The sequence below is a fragment of the Branchiostoma floridae genome, chromosome 8 (assembly GCF_000003815.2).
Source record: "Branchiostoma floridae strain S238N-H82 chromosome 8, Bfl_VNyyK, whole genome shotgun sequence".
Classification (NCBI taxonomy): Eukaryota; Metazoa; Chordata; class Leptocardii; order Amphioxiformes; family Branchiostomatidae; genus Branchiostoma; species Branchiostoma floridae.
In genome coordinates this window covers 10,055,917-10,079,562 of record NC_049986.1, presented here as the reverse complement: position 1 = coordinate 10,079,562, position 23,646 = coordinate 10,055,917, and the positions used below count along the sequence as shown (strand labels likewise).

The 23,646-nt window shown below is 40.0% G+C and overlaps 2 protein-coding genes across 2 annotated transcripts in view; one reads left to right on the top strand and one right to left on the bottom strand.

Annotated features, from left to right (window-relative positions):
• The first annotated feature begins 1,540 nt into the window (after nucleotides 1-1,540).
• The window catches only part of LOC118421537 (cytochrome P450 2U1-like), a 40,097-nt gene continuing 17,991 nt past the window's right edge, over nucleotides 1,541-23,646 (top strand). Inside the window, exon 1 of the mRNA XM_035828864.1 lies at nucleotides 1,541-1,680. The gene's annotated coding sequence lies outside the window, so the exon portion shown is untranslated. The remainder of the gene's footprint in view (nucleotides 1,681-23,646) is intronic.
• LOC118421540 (periaxin-like) lies at nucleotides 18,585-23,211 on the bottom strand. Its single transcript, XM_035828867.1, has 2 exons — nucleotides 22,607-23,211; nucleotides 18,585-20,588 (listed from the first exon to the last, which is right to left on the bottom strand). The coding sequence occupies exons 1-2, from the start codon at nucleotides 23,015-23,017 to the stop codon at nucleotides 19,761-19,763; spliced, it is 1,239 nt and encodes a 412-aa protein (XP_035684760.1). The 5' UTR covers nucleotides 23,018-23,211; the 3' UTR covers nucleotides 18,585-19,760.

The window sequence follows — 23,646 nt, the reverse complement described above, 5'->3', positions numbered from 1 at the left end:
CCATAAAACAAGGTGGAGTCCCACCTGCGTATATTTTCAAGCCGCATGAGTTCCGTTTTGACATTTTGGCTAATTAAAAATAATTTCTTCCATACGCGGCCGCACGCACAAGACGCACCTCAAACGCATCTGAATCGTTTTTAGATAGTTTCAAGTACGCAGGCAAACGAAAATATACGCCCAGCACGCCGGATAGTTTTGGACATGCACAAAACTATCCTTCGTACGCAGTTTGGTTGCCTAAACGTCATGAATACGCAATACAGTGGTCCCACGATTGTTGAGTGCGGTATATATGTTTGTGCTTTATACGCAGTAATACGCGGATATCGTGGTATTGCGAGTACATAGCGTGCTTACAGCGCAGACAAAACGCACCATGAACGACCGTATAACGAATGCACTCATAGATCACGAATTAGTACAGTTCGTTCTGCGATCGGGTTGCGTATACTACGCGTAGTGATACCGTGATCGACGCACACTCCAGATTTGGAATAAATACGAAGGTGCATCTGAGTCCAGACAAAACAGATCATCTCAAGATGGTAGATTCAGGCCAGGACCGACGAATTTGTACCGGGGGCATGGAGAGATGGTCACAACTTGCAGGACACCATCAATGTGACTGGTCCCAACAGAGCCTCCAGGGAAAAGAAGATGCAGAGGAACCTGCTGAAGCACTGGGTCAATTTGTGTAACACTCGGGTCATTTTGTGTAACAGATATATGACTTTATTTGCTGATAATACTATTTTTGTGTGTAGAACCACATGATATCAAGGTGCAAAATAGAGACATATTACAACTTTGAAAGAGGGCGTAAGGTTTCAGATTTGTTTAATTTACGTGTTTGATAAACATCTTGAATACGTTTTGTGGTGTGTATGAGTATGATTTTTACAGTAGTTAGAATACTAAGATGATATAAGGAATCATTAAGGACAAAGTGAAAACAAACACAATCTTAACAGTTCATATAATTTTTAAAGGTGAATGATGACCCACGTTACTGTAAAAGTACAGTTTCACTGCTTCGCAAATGAATATAAAAACCTCTCCTCTGCCAAATGGTCTACTTGCACTGCGTGTAAACAAAAAAATACGTAGTACAATGTGTTCCTCTAACAAAAATGCTCGATTGGCAATGCTCGCAAACAAAAGTATATGTAACAGAAACTGTTCCACTGACACACCGGAAAAGCGTTTGGTGCGTCAGGCATGCGGTTGGTAGACGTTGTGTGCGTCCGGAAAACGCCCAACATACGTACCTCATTCGCAGCACGGAAATTCTGTTGCGCATTTTATATGCATCCATACGCACCTCGTGCGAAATGGAAACGCTGAAGTCGTAATGCAAACGCCAGATGGGCTCGACGTACAATTGAATTTATTCCAAAAATTTCCAAATGTTGGGCGTTCGGCCGCGTATTGACAAAATTTCATGCGGAAATCATGCGCACTTGAAAATATACGTAGGTGTGACCCCATCTTAAGGTAATTCGCCGTAGGCTATCGTTTGTCGTAGCTAGCGTGACTGCGCAAGTTGGGTCACACCCTGTCTATACTCTGTCTACAGCACAGATATCTGTACATTAAATTATTTACTCCTGTTGCAGACCAGTTTTGACTCAAGCAGCCAACAAACGTGTTACAATTCACTACGGGCAATCAAGCAAGGTAAGCCAGACGTTCTGTTGGTCTCTACCAGACTAAGTACGCTGTCTATAAGATGAATTTGCAATTGCTAGGGGAGTCTGGTCACCGAAGGGTTTGATCAGCCTGGAGGGGAAATGTTCCCCTTCTCGTGGACTGACTCTCCTGGCCAAATATGCCCCTTTTGCCGAATTCTAAGATCCATGCATGTCCCCTTAGGAAGGCCTGGTGAAGGCTAACGGTCTGTTCTTTGCTTGCCTGTTGGCCAAACACTCTGGAGGAGGAAACTTTAATTTGTATAACTGTGAAAGGGGAAGGGAACTGGCACCTTGAGAAGTTACACTGTGTGTATTGAAGGTCATTGGAATGTGAAAAAATATTTAGAAGTAGCGATCATTCGGTTAAAAAATGGTTACTGACGATCACAAAGAGGTAAAAACACCACAAGGCCAAATCAAGCCGATTTTAAGCTACATTGACTCAGTGACATGTCAGTCTGGGTCTAAATAACTTATGATTTATGGCCATTGAGACCTTTTCATGCTCTTTTGCTGGTGTCAAAACCCTGCTGAAAACTCACAAAGTTTGTCCTTGGAACGGTTTTGTAATCAAGTCAAAGCTCACGGACAGGACGATTGAAGTAGATTTTATTTTGTGATGTTTTTCTTTCTTATTATATCGGAGATGTGTAAAGCGGCTTAGTCTGACATACATGTGTCATTGGGCACGTCCGACGTGTAACCTTCCTGATCCTTGCGACAATGTGCATGTATAAGGTACCGCCCAAGACCTTTTGTCCCTATGACAATGAGTCATGCCTTTGGAACTTTTTCTGTACCCTCTACACTGTCTGACCGTCTGGAAAAAAATGTTCACTTTGCATTGAGAGTATTTCAAGAATCTTCAAGTTGAGACTTATCAAATGATCTCAAAATTCTCATGAGAAATCTCAAGATTGACTCAACACATCTCAAGATTTACCACAAAATCTCAAGACTTTTGGAAAATATCTCAAGATCTTTCGATTTTCAATGGGGTCCATATGATCCGATAAGTATCAGAGAAGTTTTTCACAAAATATCAGCAATGTAAGTTTAAGCTGTAAGAGGCTACAAGCATTTGTCCAAAGTGCTATGCTCAGTCCAATAATAATCTGCTCGCTGTTAGTAATATTCTAAAAATGGTTATTTCTAACCAAACATTATTGTACAGCGATTCATACTAACTGATTATGAGTTATTTGCCAATTGCCTTTAATGCTCGTAATTTTCAGAAAAGTACGTTTTTGCTCCAAAGTTATGCCATGTCACTTTATATGGACTGCTCACACAAGACTTCCAGAAAGCATTGCTCTGTTAAACGGTTGTCAATGTGGGCACAGGACCTTCTAATAACATTGTTAATTTTCCTTTTTTTAATCGCAGAGAATCAAACATTTTCTTGTTATCACCTTTTGAATATGTGTGATTTTCATCAACTAGCCACATTTTGTTGACAACAGATAGTTACACTAGAAGTTACGTGACTCGAATGGCCAACACATGGGTGTCACATGCTTTAATAAGGTTGAGATGCCAAATTTGGAGACTTTTGATACCCATTATGGGTAGGGAGAACAAAATATAATTTTGGTGCGATACAAAACAAAAAATCCAAGAATGAATCATTTGAAGAAGTGCATGCCAATAGTGTTGAACAAATTACATCATGTGGGCATATGTCATAGACATACACATACAAAATTTCAGGACACAGGGTTTCAATAGTAGCCAGGGGGGATGGGAGCCCCAGTAAACTAACATGGTTGATTTTCATGCTATTTAGATATATAAGGCATAGAAGCTGGCAAATTTACATTTGTAGTCTGAAAATAGCCCCAAACCACAAAATCAAATCATTCAAGGTGATGTATGCCAAAGACGCGAACATGTTTGTTTGTTTGTTTGTTTTTTATTTATTTTACCAGGGGGTACATATCGCCATTATATTGGCGGTCTTCAATATGCCTGGGTGGTAACCCCAGACATACATGTACATACATATCAAATAGAATAAAAAGTAGTATTGAAAGAGAAAATTAACCTTAACGCAATACAAATCAATACAAATGATAGCAACTTAGGAATAACCAATACATAATATCATTTTACGATATAAATAAAAAATGTAGTATTAACATAATATGACTGAAAAACATAAGTAGAAAGAAATGACAGGGGAAATGAATTTGCACCAATGTGAAATGCGGCATAAAAAGACTTACTGGATACTCATGACAGTTCAAACAATATTGTGGACATGTCTTGTGAACATGGGCTCTCAACACTCCGAGATGAAATTCGAGGTTATTCTTTTAGTATACCAAGGCACAAGAGTCCAGATTCTGAAATTTTCGCCTGGATTTCCGAAGAGAGGAAAAATAAATCCCAAACTAAACAATTTTGAATTGGTCTATGCCAAAAGTGCGCATACGTCCTGTGGCCATATGTCCTGAGTATCTCCGTTGACCATTAATTAAAGTTACTCTCAGTAGCCACACGAAGATGCAAGATCTGCCCAGTATATACATACAATGATACCTTCAAGTCCACGGCACTACCTAATCCATCCAAGGAGGTGGATGCATAATTGGTATCGTGCATAAAGGGTACATAAAACTGGATTTGCTTCCCTTAAAAGTTAAGTTTACATGCATATGCACAAAAGTTGTAAGTGACACTGTATATGGACATTAATAGTGACCATATCTGATATAAACGTAAAACAACATGTACATCTGGAACAGGAGTGAAGGATTTTTGGTTCGTCCTTATGGTAATGAATGAATAGCCATTGGTGTACAGCACTTTGTCACCTAAACTGTGCCCTATGATATGCCGCAATCGATAAATAAAGTACAATGTACAAGTCATCATTTAATAGCCTTAGTATTGACATTATTAAAGGCAACTTTTTCCGGCCATTTCTGTATTCGTATACACGCATCAGTTCCCAAATCAGCATGACCCTATAGTGGTGAATGAATAGTCAGGCATACTAACAAACCATTAATGTAATCTTGTTTGTCTATAGCAGTACCTATACTGCACCCGTATGGTATACCCTGGCTAATTGATGAAAATGTACAATATACACGTATCCATCCTCAAAAGCGTTAATCTTGACCTTTCTTGTGGTCTTATTCTGTGATTATCAATATATATGAAGTAGATCCGCTTCCTTATGCCCTTTCTATTAAATGGTATCACATTTATGGAATACTGGTAACTCCCGTGTAGAGCCTTCTCATTATGCACGACATAGCTGGTATGTACAAAGTAATTTAGGAACAGATACCGGTTTAATAACATTAGAAAGCAACAGTGAAAATGTATAAAATCAGCATAATTCATTTTATAGTATCCCTAATTCCCCCATATGGAGCCCAAATTAATATTACCAATCAATCATGATATTTTGACAATAATGCATGGTTCACAAACAACTTCGCAAACATTCGCCATGACTTACCCCCATAGAGTAATATAAACACCCGATTAACTATAGGCCCAAACCCGAAAAATCCCCATAAAGACCTCTCAAAGCTTGCGTTATGCATGGCCAAATAGATTATTTATGTTTTTGAATTAGTAGATGTTCCTCTCTCTAGCAACATTAAAACCATTCCCCAGACCCACTGCGCATAGATGTTATTGCGCCTTAAAAATTACTAAAATTTACAAAATGGTTCTAAAAATTCTACTTTCAATGGTTCAGGTAACACCCTTTTAACTTTAATGCATCATCTTCATCTTTTAATCTGTAACACTTTAGAACTCATGCTATTTGGAAATGGAAAAGTTATATTCGTATCTTAATCAGATTTTTCAGGATTGCCATCGGAATTTCAGTAATTTTCAGTCATAAATTGTTGGATTTTAGAGGGTCTCTGTGGGGGGTCCCAGAACGCCATAACGAAAAATAGCTGGAGAGTTTAAACTATATGGCTGTTCATAGTTCCACATACCTATCACACATAAAAGTTTGAGTCGATTTGGCCGACCCCAATCTTCCGGCCTCTGCCTGGTTTTGCTTGGTTTTCTCGTGCAACGACTCTTAATTTACCTATGATGTATTGTATGCACCATATCTATGACGCATTGGCAATGGATTTCTGCAAGTTTGCCTAAAATAACGCATCATACATGTAACTGTAATACTTATTCAAATGAAATCACACTTGAAGAAAGTCACTTGTGTTAATTTTTTTAACCTTGAAAGTGCCTGGTATGTTTCTATGGCAACCTCCATAGCAACGATTGGCTTAGGGCATTATACAGTCTTTAAAGGTGACTTGAATCGATTTATTTGTTATTGTTGCATTTTACAACATAATGAATGGAACTGATTTTAGGGGAAAAACACAGATTTAATGTACATTTGATGCAATACGCGTACGCACCGGATCTACAATGTGATACTTCTTTTCCATCTTTAGTGCAAACACATGTAATCTATTCATATTTCATATGTGAGATTAAGAATCAGTTCATACTATTTAGAAATAGAAAAAAAGGTTAAGGTCAGTGTCATATCAATGTACAAGAAGGGGTATCAAGGGTCCAAATTCGAGTTCACACTTCTAATAATCTACTGCAACATGACATTAGATTTTAGCATGGCTGAAAAGGGTACTTTAGTACACAGTGAAGTGTTTTTGGTGAAAATTTTGGTGAAATACCTGAGCCTTGCGTCCAGTGTTGCAAGAAATATCGGTCCCAAAATATTTTTGTGCTGTTCGGTATTGCGCTGTTGGGTATATGTGTATGTGTATATATATATATGTGTGTGTGTGTGTGTATGTGCATATGTGTTTGTTTGTTTATATACATATGCGTGTGTGTATGTGTGTGTGTGTGTGTGTGTTTGTGTATATATATGTGTGTGTATGTATGTGTATGTGTGTGTATGTATGCGTGTGTGTGTTTGTGTGTGTGTGTATGTATGTATGTGTGTGTATGTATGTGTGTGTGTATGTGTGTGTTTGTGTGTGTGTGTGTGTTTGTGTGTGTGTCTCTGTGTGTGTGTGTGTGTGTGTACGTGACGCGCAAGAACAATGTCACCGGTTGGCGATAACACACTATAAGGTATTTCGCCGTAGGCTATCGTTTGTCATAGCTAGCGTGACTGCGCAAGTTGGGTTACACCCTGTCTATACTCTGTCTACAGCACAGATATCTGTACGTTAACTGCCCCTGTACTGTACTGCCCCTTTTACCGAATTCTAAGGTCCATGCGTGTCCCCTTAGGAAGGCCTGGTGAAGGCTAACGGCCTGTTCTTTGCTTCTTTGCTTGCTTGTTGGCCAAACACTCTGGAGGAGGAAACTTTGTATAATTGTGAAAGGGGAAGGGAACTGGCGCCTTGGGGAGTTACACTGTGTGTATTGAAGGTCATTGGAATGTGAAAAAATATTTGGAAGTAGCGATCATTCGGTTAAAAAATCGTTACTGACGATCACAAAGTGGTAAAAACACCACAAGGCCAAATCAAGCCGATTTTAAGCTACATTGACTCAGTGACCTGTCAGTCTGGGTCTAAATAACGTATGATTTATGGCCATTGAGACCTTTTCAGGCTCTTTTGCTGGTGTCAAAACCCTGCTGAAAACTCACAAAATTTGTCCTTGGAACGGTTTTGTAATCAAGTCAAAGCTCACGGACAGGACGATTGAAGTAGATTTTATTTTGTGATGTTTTTCTTTCTTATTATATCGGAGATGTGTAAAGCGGCTTAGTCTGACATACATGTGTCATTGGGCACGTCCGACGTGTAACCTTCCTGATCCTTGCGACAATGTGCATGTATAAGGTACCGCCCAAGACCTTTTGTCCCTATGACAATGAGTCATGCCTTTGGAACTTTTTTTGTACGTTCTACACTGTCTGACCGTCTGGAAAAAAATGTTCACTTTGCATTGAGAGCATTTTCAAGAATCTTCAAGTTGAGACTTATCAAATGATCTCAAGATTCTCATGAAAAATATCAAGATTGACTCAACACATCTCAAGATTTACCACAAAATCTCAAGACTTTTGGAAGAAATCTCAAGATTTTTCGATTTTCAATGGGGTCCATATGATCCGATAAGTATCAGAGAAGTTTTTTTCACAAAATATCAGCAATGTAAGTTTAAGCTGTAAGAGGCTACAAGCATTTGTCCAAAGTGCTATGCTCAGTCCAATAATAATCTGCTCGCTGTTAGTAATATTCTAAAAATGGTTATTTCTAACCAAAAATTATTGTACAGCGATTCATACTAACTGATTATGAGTTATTTGTCAATTGCCTTTAATGCTTGTAATTTTCAGAAAAGTACGTTTTTGCCCCAAAGTTATGCCTTGTCACTTTATATAGACTGCTCACACAAGACTTCCAGAAAGTATTGCTCTGTTAAACGGTTGTCAATGTGGGCACAGGACCTTCTAATAACATTGTTAATTTTCCTTTTTTTAATCGTAGAGAATCAAACATTTTCTTGTTATCACCTTTTGAATATGTGTGATTTTCATCAACTAGCAACATTTTGTTGACAACAGATAGTTACACTAGAAGTTACGTGACTCTAATGGCCAACACATGGGTATCACATGCCTTAATAATGTTGAGATGCCAAATTTGGAGACTTTTGATACCCTTTATGGGCAGGGAGAACAAAATATAATTTTGGTGTGATACAAAACAAAAAATCCAAAAATGAATCATTTGAAGAAGTGCATGCCAATAGTATTGAATAAATTACATCATGTGGGCATATGTCATAGACATACACATACAAAATTTCAGGACACAGGGTTTCAATAGTAGCCAGGGGGGATGGGAGCCCCAGTAAACTAACATGGCTGATTCTCATGCTATTTAGATATATAAGACATAGAAGCTGGGAAATTTACATTTGTAGTCTGAAAATAGCCCCAAACCACAAAATCAAATCATTCAAGGTGATGTATGCCAAAGACGCGAACATGTTTGTTTGTTTGTTTGTTTGTTTGTTTGTTTGTTTGTTTTTTTGTTTTTTTATTTTACCAGGGGGTACATATCGCCATTATATTGGCGGTCTTCAATATGCCCTGGGTGGTAACCCCAGACATACATGTACATACATATCAAATAGAATAAAAAGTAGTATTGAAAGAGAAAATTAACCTTAACGCAATACAAATCAATACAAATGATAGCAACTTAGGAATAACCAATACATAATATCATTTTACGATATAAATAAAAAATGTAGTATTAACATAATATGACTGAAAAACATAAGTAGAAAGAAATGACAGGGGAAATGAATTTGCACCAATGTGAAATGCGGTATAAAAAGACTTAATGGATACTCATGACAGTTCAAACAATATTGTGGACATGTCTTGTGAACATGGGCTCTCAACACTCCGAGATGAAATTCGAGGTTATTCTTTTAGTATACCAAGGCACAAGAGTCCAGATTCTGAAATTTTCGCCTGGATTTCCGAAGAGAGGAAAAATAAATCCCAAACTAAACAATTTTGAATTGGTCTATGCCAAAAGTGCGCATACGTCCTGTGGCCATATGTCCTGTGTATCTCCGTTGACCATTAATTAAAGTTACTCTCAGTAGCCACACGAAGATGGAAGATCTGCCCAGTATATACATACAATGATACCTTCAAGTCCACGGCACTACCTAATCCATCCAAGGAGGTGGATGCATAATTGGTATCGTGCATGAAAGGGTACATAAAACTGGATTTGCTTTCCTTAAAAGTTAAGTTTACATGCACAATATGCACAAAACTTGTAAGTGACACTGTATATGGATATTAATAGTGACCATATCTGATATAAACGTAAAACAACATGTACATCTGGAACAGGAGTGAAGGATTTTTGGTTCGTCCTTATGGTAATGAATGAATAGCCATTGGTGTACAGCACTTTGTCACCTAAACTGTGCCCTATGATATGCCGCAATCGATAAATAAAGTACAATGTACAAGTCATCATTTAATAGCCTTAGTATTGACATTATTAAAGGCAACTTTTTCCGGCCATTTCTGTATTCGTATACACGCATCAGTTCCCAAATCAGCATGACCCTATAGTGGTGAATGAATAGTCAGGCATACTAACAAACCATTAATGTAATCTTGTTTGTCTATAGCAGTACCTATACTGCACCCGTATGGTATACCCTGGCTAATTGATGAAAAAGTACAATATACACGTATCCATCCTCAAAAGCGTTAATCTTGACCTTTCTTGTGGTCTTATTCTGTGATTATCAATATATATGAAGTAGATCCGCTTCCTTATGCCCTTTCTATTAAATGGTATCACATTTATGGAATACTGGTAACTCCCGTGTAGAGCCTTCTCATTATGCACGACATAGCTGGTATGTACAAAGTAATTTAGGAACAGATACCGGTTTAATAACATTAGAAAGCAACAGTGAAAATGTATAAAATCAGCATAATTCATTTTATAGTATCCCTAATTCCCCCATATGGAGCCCAAATTAATATTACCAATCAATCATGATATTTTGACAATAATGCATGGTTCACAAACAACTTCGCAAACATTCGCCATGACTTACCCCCATAGAGTAAAATAAACATCCGATTAACTATAGGCCCAAACCCGAAAAATCCCCATAAAGACCCCCCTCTCACAGCTTGCATTATGCATGGCCAAATAGATTATTTTTGTTTTTGAATTAGTAGATGTTCCTCTCTCTCTCTCTTAAAACCATTCCCCAGACCCACTGCGCATAGATGTTATTGCGCCTTAAAAATTACTAAAATTTACAAAATGGTTCTAAAACTTCTACTTTCTAACACCCTCTTAACTTTAATGCATCATCTTCATCTTTTAATCTGTAACACTTTAGAACTCATGCTATTTGGAAATGCAAAAGTTATATTCGTATCTTAATCAGATTTTTCAGGATTGCCATCGGAATTTCAGTAATTTTCAGCCATAAATTGTTGGATTTTAGAGGGTCTCTGAGGGGGGTCCCAGAACGCCATAACGAAAAATAGCTGGAGGGTTTAAATTATATGGCTGTTCATAGTTCCACATACCTATCACACATAAAAAGTTTGAGTCGATTTGGCCGACCCCAATCTTCCGGTGTAGTGCTTGTAGTGACAATATCGTTGGTAAGGCCGTTGCTAAGGCTGTTGCTAAGGAGGTTTCAGATCGTACTCCACAACAAAACTGATACAAAGAACTAACTTTTCTGTTGTATGTTGCTCTGATTACCTCAGTAGAAATATGAGGAATAGTGTTGTAATGTTCAACGTTTAACAGATGCAGAAATATGTTGTACGTTATTTTCTTTCAGAATCATTAGCAAAACTGTTGATGAGGCCGTTGCTAAGGATGTACTCAGTTCTGTTTCAAGCAAAGAAAATCAGTGAGTTTAGTTTTCTGACACGTGATTTTGCTCCTGTCATCTTGTAAATGACACTTAACTGTAAAAAAATATCATAATTGATTGGAATTGTTAATTTGGGCTCTACATGGGGGATATGAGGATACCTGAAAATGAATTACCTTGATTCTATGACATATGCCCACATTATGTAATTTGTTCAACACTATTGGCATGCACTTCTTCAAATGATTCATTTTTGGATTTTTTGTTTTGTATCACACCAAAATTATATTTTGTTCTCCCTGCCCATAATGGGTATCAAAAGTCTCCAAATTTGGCATCTCAACCTTATTAAGGCATGTGACACCCATGTGTTGGCCATTAGAGTCACGTAACTTCTAGTGTAACTATCTGTTGTCAACAAAATGTTGCTAGTTGATGAAAATCACACATATTCAAAAGGTGATAACAAGAAAATGTTTGATTCTCTACGATTAAAAAAAGGAAAATTAACAATGTTATTAGAAGGTCCTGTGCCCACATTGACAACCGTTTAACAGAGCAATACTTTCTGGAAGTTGCATCTAGGTCATATTTTCTGAGACACACTTCCAGGCAGACCATGGCCAGCTATGCTTTATAATGTTTGTAAGCTGACTTGTGAAGCTATGCTGAATTGTGTGAAGTCATACTTCAATTCCTTATCTGTTCAAGACTACAGGCTTATGTGTATTTCAAAACTGTTTTGAAGAGTAACTCTAACAATTGCTAATCAGTATTAGCCTGTCTCCACTGATGTGAACACCATGGTGGTTGGGACCAGACTGAGGGCCGTTAGCCGAATTCCTTGGGTGATTTTATAGTACAACCTTGGTCTTTATCGACAAAAACTCATAATCAGTTAGTATTATACGGTATGAATCGCTGTACAATAATTTTTGGTTAGAAATAACCATTTGTAGAATATTACTAACAGCGAGCAGATTATTATTGGACTGAGAATAGTACTATATCCTACCTGATCCCCAGGGCAACTCCGGAAAAAGGGGTAAGGTATGGGCAAAAAAGTCCGGAGCAAACCCCAGAGAGTCAAAGAGCGGAACCTCATAAAAACATAAGAAACCGGGGGGGAGGGTGGGACATCCAAAAACTAAAATTCAATCAGATCCCTACCACCCCACCAGATACACAACCCACCCCACAACACACCACAACACACGCTTGCTTCACTCTTCCCGAACTCAGGCACCTCTCCTCCAAAATGGTTAAACACACGTTTTCCCTATGCAATAAATACTCTATCAACAGGTGAGGATGTGCACCTGTGTCTAAAGGTCACGTGGACTGTCCCCAACCTAATTCCGATTCTTAACGAATGCGCAATCAGCTCGGGGACGTCCACATGACCCAATTAGAATAGTACTATATCCTACCTGATCCCCAGGGCAACTCCGGAAAAAGGGGTAAGGTATGGGCAAAAAAGTCCTCCGCCACTCCCCTATCATGAACTTATCGCGGTCTTCCCCATACCCCCATGATAACCCCATCCTCAATCATCCCCCAAACCTCAAACCCAAACCTCTCTCCAAACCCTTTCTAAGTCACATACACCATATCACTCAAATAACACACAAACACAAAAAACTCTTCTCTTCTAGTTTATTTCTTCTTATTATTCTTTCCTTAATGTTCTTTAACATAACACGCCAGTATCTTACATGAAAAACATCTTCATATCTGAAAACATTCTATCCTTACAAAAAGGACCCAGTATCCAGCAATAGGTCCCCCTTACTTCTTCAGGCTTCTCATTCGCTGAGCCACAAACGCTGCCGACCCTTCCCCAGCCGCCTTCGCCAACAACGAGGCCGGACTAGAGGACCTCAGGATGTTGCCCATCTGCAAATAGTGTTCTGCTGTAGCTACACAATCCCAGCCTACATGCGACATTATAGCTTCTATCTCAACCCCAGACATTGCGAGCGTGATAGCTGCCCCCGCCCTAAAACCATGAATGGTCTCCCCCTCATCCTGACCCAAATTCTTAAGATAATACTTAAAACGGCTACTCGCCGCCGAGGCTGAGAAAAGATCTGGAGAAACGGAATATCCCGAAGATGCTCTGAACAAGTACCCCGTAGTCAAATCTATTCCCATTTGCGCACACGTGTCTAAATACCTGACTAGGCCAACCACCGGACAAACTTTCTCATTCAGACACTTCTTTACACCGAAAAAGTTGGCCTGCCCCCCTCTCAAAGTCTTCCCAAACGTTTGCTTAAAGATGATATATTCATCCAGTGCAAATCTTAACACATTACGAGCCACGACCAAAGACAAATCATTAGCACGCTTCCCAGTGAAGAACAAAAGCTTCAAAAAGGCTTGATCTCTCAACAAAATATACATTTTAATAGCCGAGATGGAAGGTGCCTTCAAAAGATCATCAATAAATCCAACTATCACTGTCAACTTATCAACAAACACCGGAGTCGCCTGACTAGGTGTTATACCCAATTTCGCCTGCTCCTCCATCACCACCTTTTTATAACCTGCAACCAACTTGTCACTAGCCGGGTTCCCCACACCCAACCTAGGATCCCAACTACCCACTCTGCCCGAAGCATCAAAGATTGCCCTCAACTTTCCAATCATTGAATCCACAGTTCCCGCTGCAAGTCGCCGCGAACAGGAACACTTAGAATTAAGGTCAGGAGCAAAACAATTATGGCTATGTAAAATCGTTTTCCCCGCACCGTCCTTCCAAATCAAAAACCGCACCACATCATCTGGAGTAGCCGAAAAAATATTGCGAGGGATGGGAGCCGCAGCCAAAAAATTCACTAACTCCAACTGCAAACGGGATTTCTGCCGTCCGTACGCCGACCCGGCACACTGAGAGAAGACCAAATGTTTACGCGCCTCAATAGCCCCCCAGTCCACGTTGGGCAACGAATTAACATCGGCAGGGACCTCTGTCTCCCTTGCATAACCACATCTCTGACAGTAGCTGAAGTCTTCATCGTTGGGTTGACGGCATACCGGACATGCAACTGCCGGGGTCCAAATTCTAGCGACAGGCGGTAATGGCTGTAACAAACCACAAAAGGGCAAAAACTATAAAAAAGATAAAAAACAAAAGAAGACATAAACACTCAAAACAAGAGAAAAACAGTTCAACAAAAAGAACAAAAAAGCCTAAGAAAATCTCTATTTATAAATTCCCTAATTTTCATTGTAAGCGAAAAATTAACCAATCAGAGAAAAACCAAAAATTCCCTCTTATGCATACAGAGAAAACCAGCAATCCTTGTAGCCTCCATAAAACATCCAGACACTGAATACCTAATAGAAATCCACACTAAACGCCCACAGATCCCACGGTAGAGGTTTCCTCGCTTGGTAACCACGCGGCCCAGGATGTAAGAGAATGCCCACTTCTCCTTTTCTCCCCAGTCGAACAGACCTCGAAGACAACCTTTTTAAGACAGGCAGCCAAAACTTGGCTGGGACATAGGCCGGGACCACCAAGGTGCAGGAAAAACTACACTCCTTAACAAAATTCAATACTGAACCAATCAAACACGGGGGAGGAAAAACATAACCTCTTTGATCATGAAATCTCTGACCTGGGCCCAAAGGCTGTGCAAAGAAATTTACCCCTTCCGCACCTGGAGCCGGAAACCTCGAGAAAAACACACCCACTTGGGTATTAGAAGGGAGAGCCATACAATCTATGTTATGCGGTCCAAATTCCTGCTGAACGGTACACCACGCTGACGGAGAAAGTTTCACCTCAAGAGGAGAAAAACGTCTAGAGGGGGCATCTGCAGGGTTATATTCCGATCTTACAAAATGCAACTTCAAAGAAGAGTTGTGAACACAAGTGAGAGCAAAGATATCTTTCATGACATCAAAAATATGCTTGGACTTCCTCCCTTGCGCCTGCCACGTGTCTACAACCACCTTACTGTCTACGAATGCATCTACCCTGGCATTCAACATTTTCGCACCCAAGACTTGGAGAACACGATACAGCGCCAAAGCCTCTTTGGAAGCAATCCCCAAGGATGCTTCGCAAGGAAGCCACAAATCACCGACCTCTAAGGCATCATGACTGTCCACACCTATTACTCCACCCCATTTCGCCTGAGATGCATCAGAGGCCACCGAGACAACAATGTGTTTCTCTTCCCTCCACTTCCAATCATCTTTCCAATTATCCACACACTCCCAACGCTGGATTTCCTTCCTCAAATCCCCCACTATGTGAATCCTCTCTCCACTCTTAGCAGCCCTTGATAACGCTAGATTACATTCTCTTGTGAAGAGTAAAGCCCCAGGAACAGCCAACGTGAAAGATACCACCTTACCCACAAACCTCTGCATTGTCTTCATGTTAACATGAGTCTGAGCGAGGATGGATTGCCGTAAAGCCTTAAAACTGTCCTTCTTATGACGAGGGATACCAAACGCACATAATATTGAATTAATGATAAAGCCAAGAAACGTCAAACACTGGGTAGGCACCAGCACCGATTTTCCCAAACCCAAAATATAGCCCAATCTAACTAGAATAGTAGTCATAATAAACACAGCTGCCTCCGCTCGCTTGAAGTTGTCTTCTAAAGTCAAAGGCAACACACTAGGCCGCTGCAACTGGCCTGCCTGCCTGTCATCTATATATTGGGTCAGAGGGACCCCTAATGATCGGATATAACCTGACGCAGCCAGACCAATAGTACTATATATAAAGCTTGAAGCCTTCCACCCAAAGGCCAACGTGTTACAAACAAGATACCATCCTGCCCACTGGAAACCCATAAGTGTCCGAGAATTAGGGTGGATAGTGACATGGTCATAACCCGATTTATCATCCACCTTAGTCTGGAATGTATCCTTCTCAACATACCTGGTAACATCCACTAATTTGTCCAACGTAAATGGACAGTCTTTAGTAAACATGTTCAGATATCTCTGGTCACAACAAAGTCTGGGCTTTGTAGGCTCCACAGTTAAAGGCATTACCAGGAAAGGAGGATCAACCTCGCCGACCTTCCCCCATACAGAAACTGCTCCCGTTTTGATACGTTCTACCAATGTATCAGAAATGAAATCAGCAAACGGCAAACAAGAAGGACTATTCTGAAAAACTTGCCTAATAGGATAGTCAGCGTCAACCCTCCTTCCCTGGAAAAAACCCTTAAAAGGCTCAATGAATTTATCCACATCCACTCCATCTCTAATCCACTCCAACAACACGTCTTTACTCTCATGATCTTGCAAAATTAACTCCCACTCGTCTACATGTCGTTGAAGCTGTCCTGCCAGAAAGAAGTCAGGGTCCGGGAATTTCACCAACGACGCGTTGGCATGCTTCAATCCCAAAGAAACTTCCTGAACACTCGGAGGCGGTGACATGGGAGGGTTCCAAGGCCGTCCATGCATATCCACATATCGTAATTCCCTTCGATCAGCCTCTAACAATGCCTCAGATGGGTCGAAGGAAATCCCCTTTTCCCATGCCGGGAAATGCCATTCCCGACATGCCTGTTTCCTGTCAGAAAACTGAAAAGAACAAAAAACATGCAATCAGAACCAAAAAATGATTGCCTTCCCAAAACACAACATAACACAGATAAGAAAACACCTGACACAAACACCAAAAATAGCTAAAAAACAAACAGAAAAGAACAAATAAAGGCCGGACAACCAGTTTCACCTTAACCTAAAAACATAGCAGAAACCAACCCACATAAAATGAGAGAAACCAACCACCCTCCTATGCAAGGACTACCCAATCCCCCTGAACATTCAAAAACCATGGGGCGCCATACTGAATTTTAATGACACAATCAGTGACAAATGGCCGGTCTTGTTTCCAAAGACATCTGTGAGTATAACATTATACTTATTCAATACAATTCTATCACATACTCACAAGCTACGAGTTTATCTCACCTACTCAATTCAAAACTACATAAAGGGGCAAAACTAAAGTGCACTTAAGTTAAATAGGTTGTCAAATTGCGCCAAAATGATGAAATACAACGCTCAATCAAAAACTTAAAAGCTATCAACACATAAAAACAAAGAAGAGTATTAACTCTGAATCTAAAAACGTCACAAGAATAAACAAATAGCAAAATTGCTGAAAAAATGCATCCCTGAAGGAGCTCAATGTTATAAAATAAACAAAAGAAAACTTCCAATAAAAACCTTCCGCCAAATATAAATGTTAACAAAAAGATTATCATTAAATATGAACACTATGCAAAAAATTAACAGAGGAATGTAACAAAATGCCAATCCTGACGGTCATATCCAAAAACTTATGCATGCAGTAAAATAACCAGGCGGCAAGCTTTATTACATGCACCAAACTTTGTTTAGCCGAACGACCCTCGCACCTCGTGTATACATATACGTCAAGTACTTAAAACCTGCCAAAGGAGGCGTTATACACGAGGAGCTAGACCATTTCTACTTGCTGCAGAGTCCACATTCAGATGGGGACAGTCCATTGCCCATTGCAGACAGGACTGTTAAAAACGGGGACAGTCCAAATTCTTCCTGGAGGAAGGAGTGTTCAAGAAGGGACAGACCACTTCTAACTGCCTCACCTCCTTGTCACACCCACTCTGTAACCTCCAACTACAAAGGCTATGTATGTTCTACCTGCCTTTAAAAATACTTAAGTACAAATTCACCTTAAAAACAACCCTATGTGTACGTGTAAACTACACATAACTAACTCTAGAAAGAACAACTGCATGTAAGACGAAATGCTCACTGCCTGAAGTTTGCTAGATCACTTGTTAATTCTGAGGTCTTCAACTGGCTACCACCACGCGAGGCGCATAGCAGGAAACCTAAGATAAACTAACAACTTCACTAAGTTTAAAATGTAGAACGGCTCGTTTTAAGAAACACTACGCCACCATACTGTATCGACCTTTTAAATTCATATTAAACTTTAGATGGCACTTTTATAACTTCCTCACTAGTTCTGTTTTAGATTGAAATAAAACTATTACTAATGTAAAATAAAAATATATGTGTGCGTAACTCCACACTTTAAAAATGTATAGCTAAGCGGGAATAAAGTGACTATTAAAAAATTGATTGACGTACTTAGGCAAGGCCTCACATTATAAACCCTTGTGTACCTAGTATGAGGCAAATTAGTCTTAGGACTACAAACTTGTACATGACTGTGATTTTTTGTTTTTGTTTTAAAATGAATAAACTAGCTCTCTCACACTAGTACACCCTTGAGTCATTACCTATTACGAATTACAACTACACACACTCGTTTCCTTGAAAAATCAAAAACGATTATCTGCTAAATTACTTACTGCTAAATTACTAATAATAAAGTAACAGAACTAAAGTATTTTTTAACAGAGATGTTTAACTTTTTTTATTTTTTTAAAACTTAACTCTTTCTTGTACAAACTACTATCTACTATGTTACAGGAAAAACTTTTTCTTCCAGGAGAAGAACAAACAACGAAAAGCACAAGCAAATCCAACAGGAAAAGAGTTTATTCAGAAAATAAAGAAAAAACAACAAATCCTATATAAACATAGGTTCAAAAGTCGTTATCCATAGCCAGTCCATCATAACCAAAAGTCAAAATATATAACTATCAAAGAATACCAAAAATAAAACAAGAAATCAAGACTATTTTAACCAAAATTTACATCAAAAGAAAAAACAAAAAATTGAGAACAAAAGAAGAAAACAAAAATAAAACAAACTATACCAGAATCAAAATAAATATGCAATGTCCACAAAAAAAACCTCTCACAAAATTCTTCAATTCTCCAACAAACAAAACACATCCATGGATAGAACATGATCTTAGAAAAACAAGCACTAATCAAGTCATGTTACATACTGACATACTCACAAAACAAAATAACTTCTGCAATTTCATTACATAAAACACCTAGAGATAATCGTACACAACACAGCATGGACTAACATCATGGCATCTCGGAATTTCATACAAAACAGCAAACATCAAGTTAATAACATTGTAGAAAACGAACATTTCTGATACAAAACAGGAATACCAAAAACTGCTAACATTGCAAATCTTATACAGTTCTCTTGCAAAAACAGCAGAACTCAAACTCATCAACATCATTGCAAATCTCTCACTCCCTTACAAACTAGCAGAACCTAAAAAATTAATAATACAAAGGAAGTCGAATATTGTTGCAATAGGGGAGTTCACGCTTACTAACATCATTGAATATTCAAACTTTTCTGTCAAAAAAACATCGTTAAAGTTGTTGACCATTCGGAACATCAAGAGGTCTTACAACAGCAGAAAACAAAAACCAATAAATGTGAAACGTTCAAGTTTACAACAACGGAGTTCATACTGTTAACATCATAGCTCAAAAAGATGCCTGTTAAAAGAACAGGAGAGTGCTAATGGTTAAACCTCACTGAGCAAAAAGATCTTACGGAACAGCAAAGTTTACAATGTTAACACAGAAATGTCTAAAATAGGAGAAAACAGCAGAAACAATTACCAACAAAGGCAAAATAACAAGAGTTCTTATGGAAAATAAAGGGTATACAATGCAAACATCATAGAAAAATAAATTAATGACACAATAACAGAAAAGTTCCAAACACTAATAACGGAGAGCAACCAGCGTTATACGCAATACGGCAGGGTTCGCACATCAACGTGGTCCAAAACCCCTTCCCCTCCCCCGACCCCAAGGAGAGGGACGTTGAGCCGGGGCTCTAACACCTTTATTAGAAGGGCACCTACTCTTATAGTGTCCCTCGCCCCCACACAAGAAACACCTACCCTCCCAATCACCCGAAGAACCTCCCGCCAAAAACGGAGCAGTGGGCGCCGGAGGTTGAAAGTGAGGGAACGCAGGAGGTTGAAACTGTGGAAACACAGGAGGTTGAAACTGAGGGACCCCGGAAGGTTGAAACTGAGGGACCGCAGGAGACTGGAACTGAGGAACCCCCGGATGATGAAACTGCGGGACCGCAGGAGACTGGAACTGAGGAACCCCCGGATGTTGAAACTGAGGGACCGCAGGAGTCTGGAACTGAGAGACCCCCGGATGTTGAAACTGAGAGACGACAGGAGGCTGAAGCTGAGGGGCCACAGGAGGTTGAAGCTGAGGGGCCACAGGAGGTTGAAGCTGAGCAAACGACTGAGAATTAGAAGCAGAAGCCACCGCGTTAAACTTCTTTGCCACAGCCTCGTCTTCTCGCGGGCCTAAAGCACGCTGAACCATTTTACCTAATGCGGGGTGGAAATAAAACACTCTGGCTTCGTTGACTGTAGCTGTGAATGTTGGAAGATTAACGTGATTAACCACCTTCGCTCTCTCTTCCAATGAGTTTAAGGCCGCTAAAACCTTTGCTGCCGAGAAGAGTGGTGGAGGCGTCCTCGCCTCCTCCAAGACTAGCAGCTTGGCCTCATCTACCCTCTCAAGAGCCCGTACTGCAGCCATTCTATCCAGCTCCTCTCTTAATTGCCGAACCGTCTAAAAAACACATAAAAAAGGAAACAACAATCAACATCAACTCTTATTAAAAAATACTGTCGTCACATTTCCAAACTTAAAACACTCGCCCCAAGGCGGACCCTGAGAAGTGTAAAGAACAAAAACCCCAATTAAAATACACCACTCCCCAACAGGGTAAAAAAAAGATAATACAAAGAGATAACAAAGCGAATTACACAACCAAAAACAAACTAACAACAAAGTAGACACAGAAAACACAATTACACTTCTAAAAACTCAGGGTCAGCCCTAGGACGAGCACCAACCCCCGGTTGGTGGGCCTACCGAAGTAGAAGGGTAATAATAGGAAACCCCGGTGCCCGTCGTCGAACTTTCCCAATATGAAACAAAGAATAAAAAACCTTACTCCTATAAAACACACTACAAAACATGAAAACAACCAAACAAAACTAAAGTCATACAAACGGAAAAAACACAAACAGCAGTCCATGCAAAACAGAAAAATATCCACACAGCAACAAGAAAAAACAAATACTACATATAAACACCACCACTATAAAAATGGTAATTACAAATCAACACTGAATTCCTACAATTGGATACTTCATACCGCATAGTATACTAAAACACAGTAGCCTTTCCAAATAAACACTTCAAATACAAATAAATACCCTCCATATAAACACTTGCACACCAACGAAATCCATCAAAAACAACAAAATCCTTCATAAAATCAGTTTTAACATTACCTGCTTTCCAACTAAAATCAAACCAAGTTAGATAAAACACGCACAAATGTAGCACACGCCAAAACCACCGTTAAAAGGAATCAATCAGCACATGGTCGCCAGGGGAGACAAATTATGCGCCACCTGCGCCATATTGAATTCCAGCGAACAGCTGTAAACCATACAAAAACAAAACTGATAAAATTAATTATCCGCCAGGGGTAACAAATTATGCGCCACCTGCGCCATATTGAATTCTAGCGAACAGCTGTAAACCACACGCAAACAAAACTGCTAAAGTCAATTATCCACCACATGGATGTCAGAAATTTTAAAAGACGCCAGATGAAAACCTGTAATGCAGATACCCTCTGCATAACTATAAAACATAACCAATGGATAACCCCCATAAAACTACTAAAAATTTACTAGCGGAAAATCTCCACTAAATAATAAAACAACTACTAGTAGTTAACCACCACTTAAAAATATTACTAACGGATAACGACCACAGAACTGAAAAACTATTAGTGGCTAGCCACCACGAAACAAATACTAGTTGAAAACCTCCACATAAAAGACGAAACTTTACTAGTGGAAAACACCCAGGAAACAAAAAATCAATTACTAGTGGTTAGCCACCACAAAAGAAATATTACTGGATATCCTCCACATAGAAGAAGAAACTTTACTAGTAAATAACGTCCACGGAAACGAAAAGAATTACTAGTGGTTAACCACCACAAAAGGAATATTACTGGATATCCTCCACATAGAAGAAGAAACTTTACTAGTAAATAACGTCCACGGAAACGAAAAGAATTACTAGTGGTTAACCACCACAAAAGGAATACTAGTGGAAAACCTCCACATAAAACCAAAGCAATTACCAGTAGTTAACCACCACAAAAGAGAAACTCGTGGATATCCTCCACATAAAAGAAGAAACTTTACTATTGGAAAACTAACGTCCACGGAACGATAAAAACAATTACTTGCGGTTAGCCACCGCAAAACAAAAACCACAAACCAAAATGGATACCCTCCACACAAACGAATAAACTTTGCTAGTTGACAACCTACATACAAACGAAACATTACATACTAGTAGTTAACCACTACAAAAAACAAAACATCATTGCAAATAATGGGAAACCTCCACATAAACCAAAAACCTGCACTAACGAACATACTGCGTAGAAAAATAAAACAGTTACAAATGGTTAGCCACCATGAACCAGAAACAAACAATACAAGAACAACAAAGCTCTACAAAAACCTGAAAACAATCCAAGAAAGAAATCTCACCTCCTGGACTCCAGGCACCCCTTGCTGACCGGGCTGCAGCCCAGCGGCGGCCTGCTGACCCACACCCCCGGGGATTAGCGCAGGCTGCTGAACCCCACCAACCGGCTGCTGTACCGCGGCGGCCTGCTGGGCAGCACCTCCTAGGCCTGCCGCGGCCTGCTGAGCCACTCCTCCTGCTGGCTGAACTGCCGGGGGCTGCTGAAAGGGACCGGCACCGGCCTGCTGTACCCCACCGCCTGGCTGCAAAGCTGCCGGGGCTGGAACCAAACCCGGCACCGCGGCCTGCTGTACTCCTACCGGTGCCTGCGGAGCAAGGCCTGCTCCTGGAAGCTGCCCAGCCCCAGCCCCCGCGGCCGCCGGCTGACGTGCCGGCGCCGCGGGAGCCTGCTGAGGTAAACGTGGCCGTATCATCACGCGCTGCTACACGACACGCACTCAGGCTGCTCTCCTCCAAAATGGTTAAACACACGTTTTCCCTATGCAATAAATACTCTATCAACAGGTGAGGATGTGCACCTGTGTCTAAAGGTCACGTGGACTGTCCCCAACCTAATTCCGATTCTTAACGAATGCGCAATCAGCTCGGGGACGTCCACATGACCCAATTAGAATAGCACTTTGGACAAATGCTTGTAGCCTCTTACAGCTTAAACTTACACTGCTGATATTTTGTGAAAAACTTCTCTGATACTCAACGGATCTTATGGACCCCAGCGGGGGTCTTAGAGCCTCGTTGAAAATCGAAAAATCTTGAGATTTCTTCCAAAAGTCTTGAAATTTTGTGGTAAATCTTGAGATGTATTGAGTTAATCTTGAGATTTTTCATGAGAATCTTGAGATCATTTTGATAAGTCTCAAGATTCTTTAAAATGCTCTCAATGCAAAGTGAACATTTTTTTCCAGACGGTCAGACAGTGTAGAGGGTACAGAAAAAGTTCCAAAGGCATGAATCATTGCACATTGTCGCAAGGATCAGGAAGGTTTCACACCTATGTCAGACCAAGCTGCTTCACACATCTCCAATATAGTTAGAAAGATAA

What these genes read in the sequence shown, in the direction of transcription:
- LOC118421540 (XM_035828867.1), bottom strand. Translation starts at nt 23,017, where the DNA reads ATGATACGGCCACGTTTACCTCAGCAGGCTCCCGCGGCGCCGGCACGT. An exon ending in GGGTGCCTGGAGTCCAGGAG is followed by an intron (nt 20,589 to 22,606) that starts GTGAGATTTCTT and finishes TGTGTTTTTTAG; the next exon opens with ACGGTTCGGCAATTAAGAGA.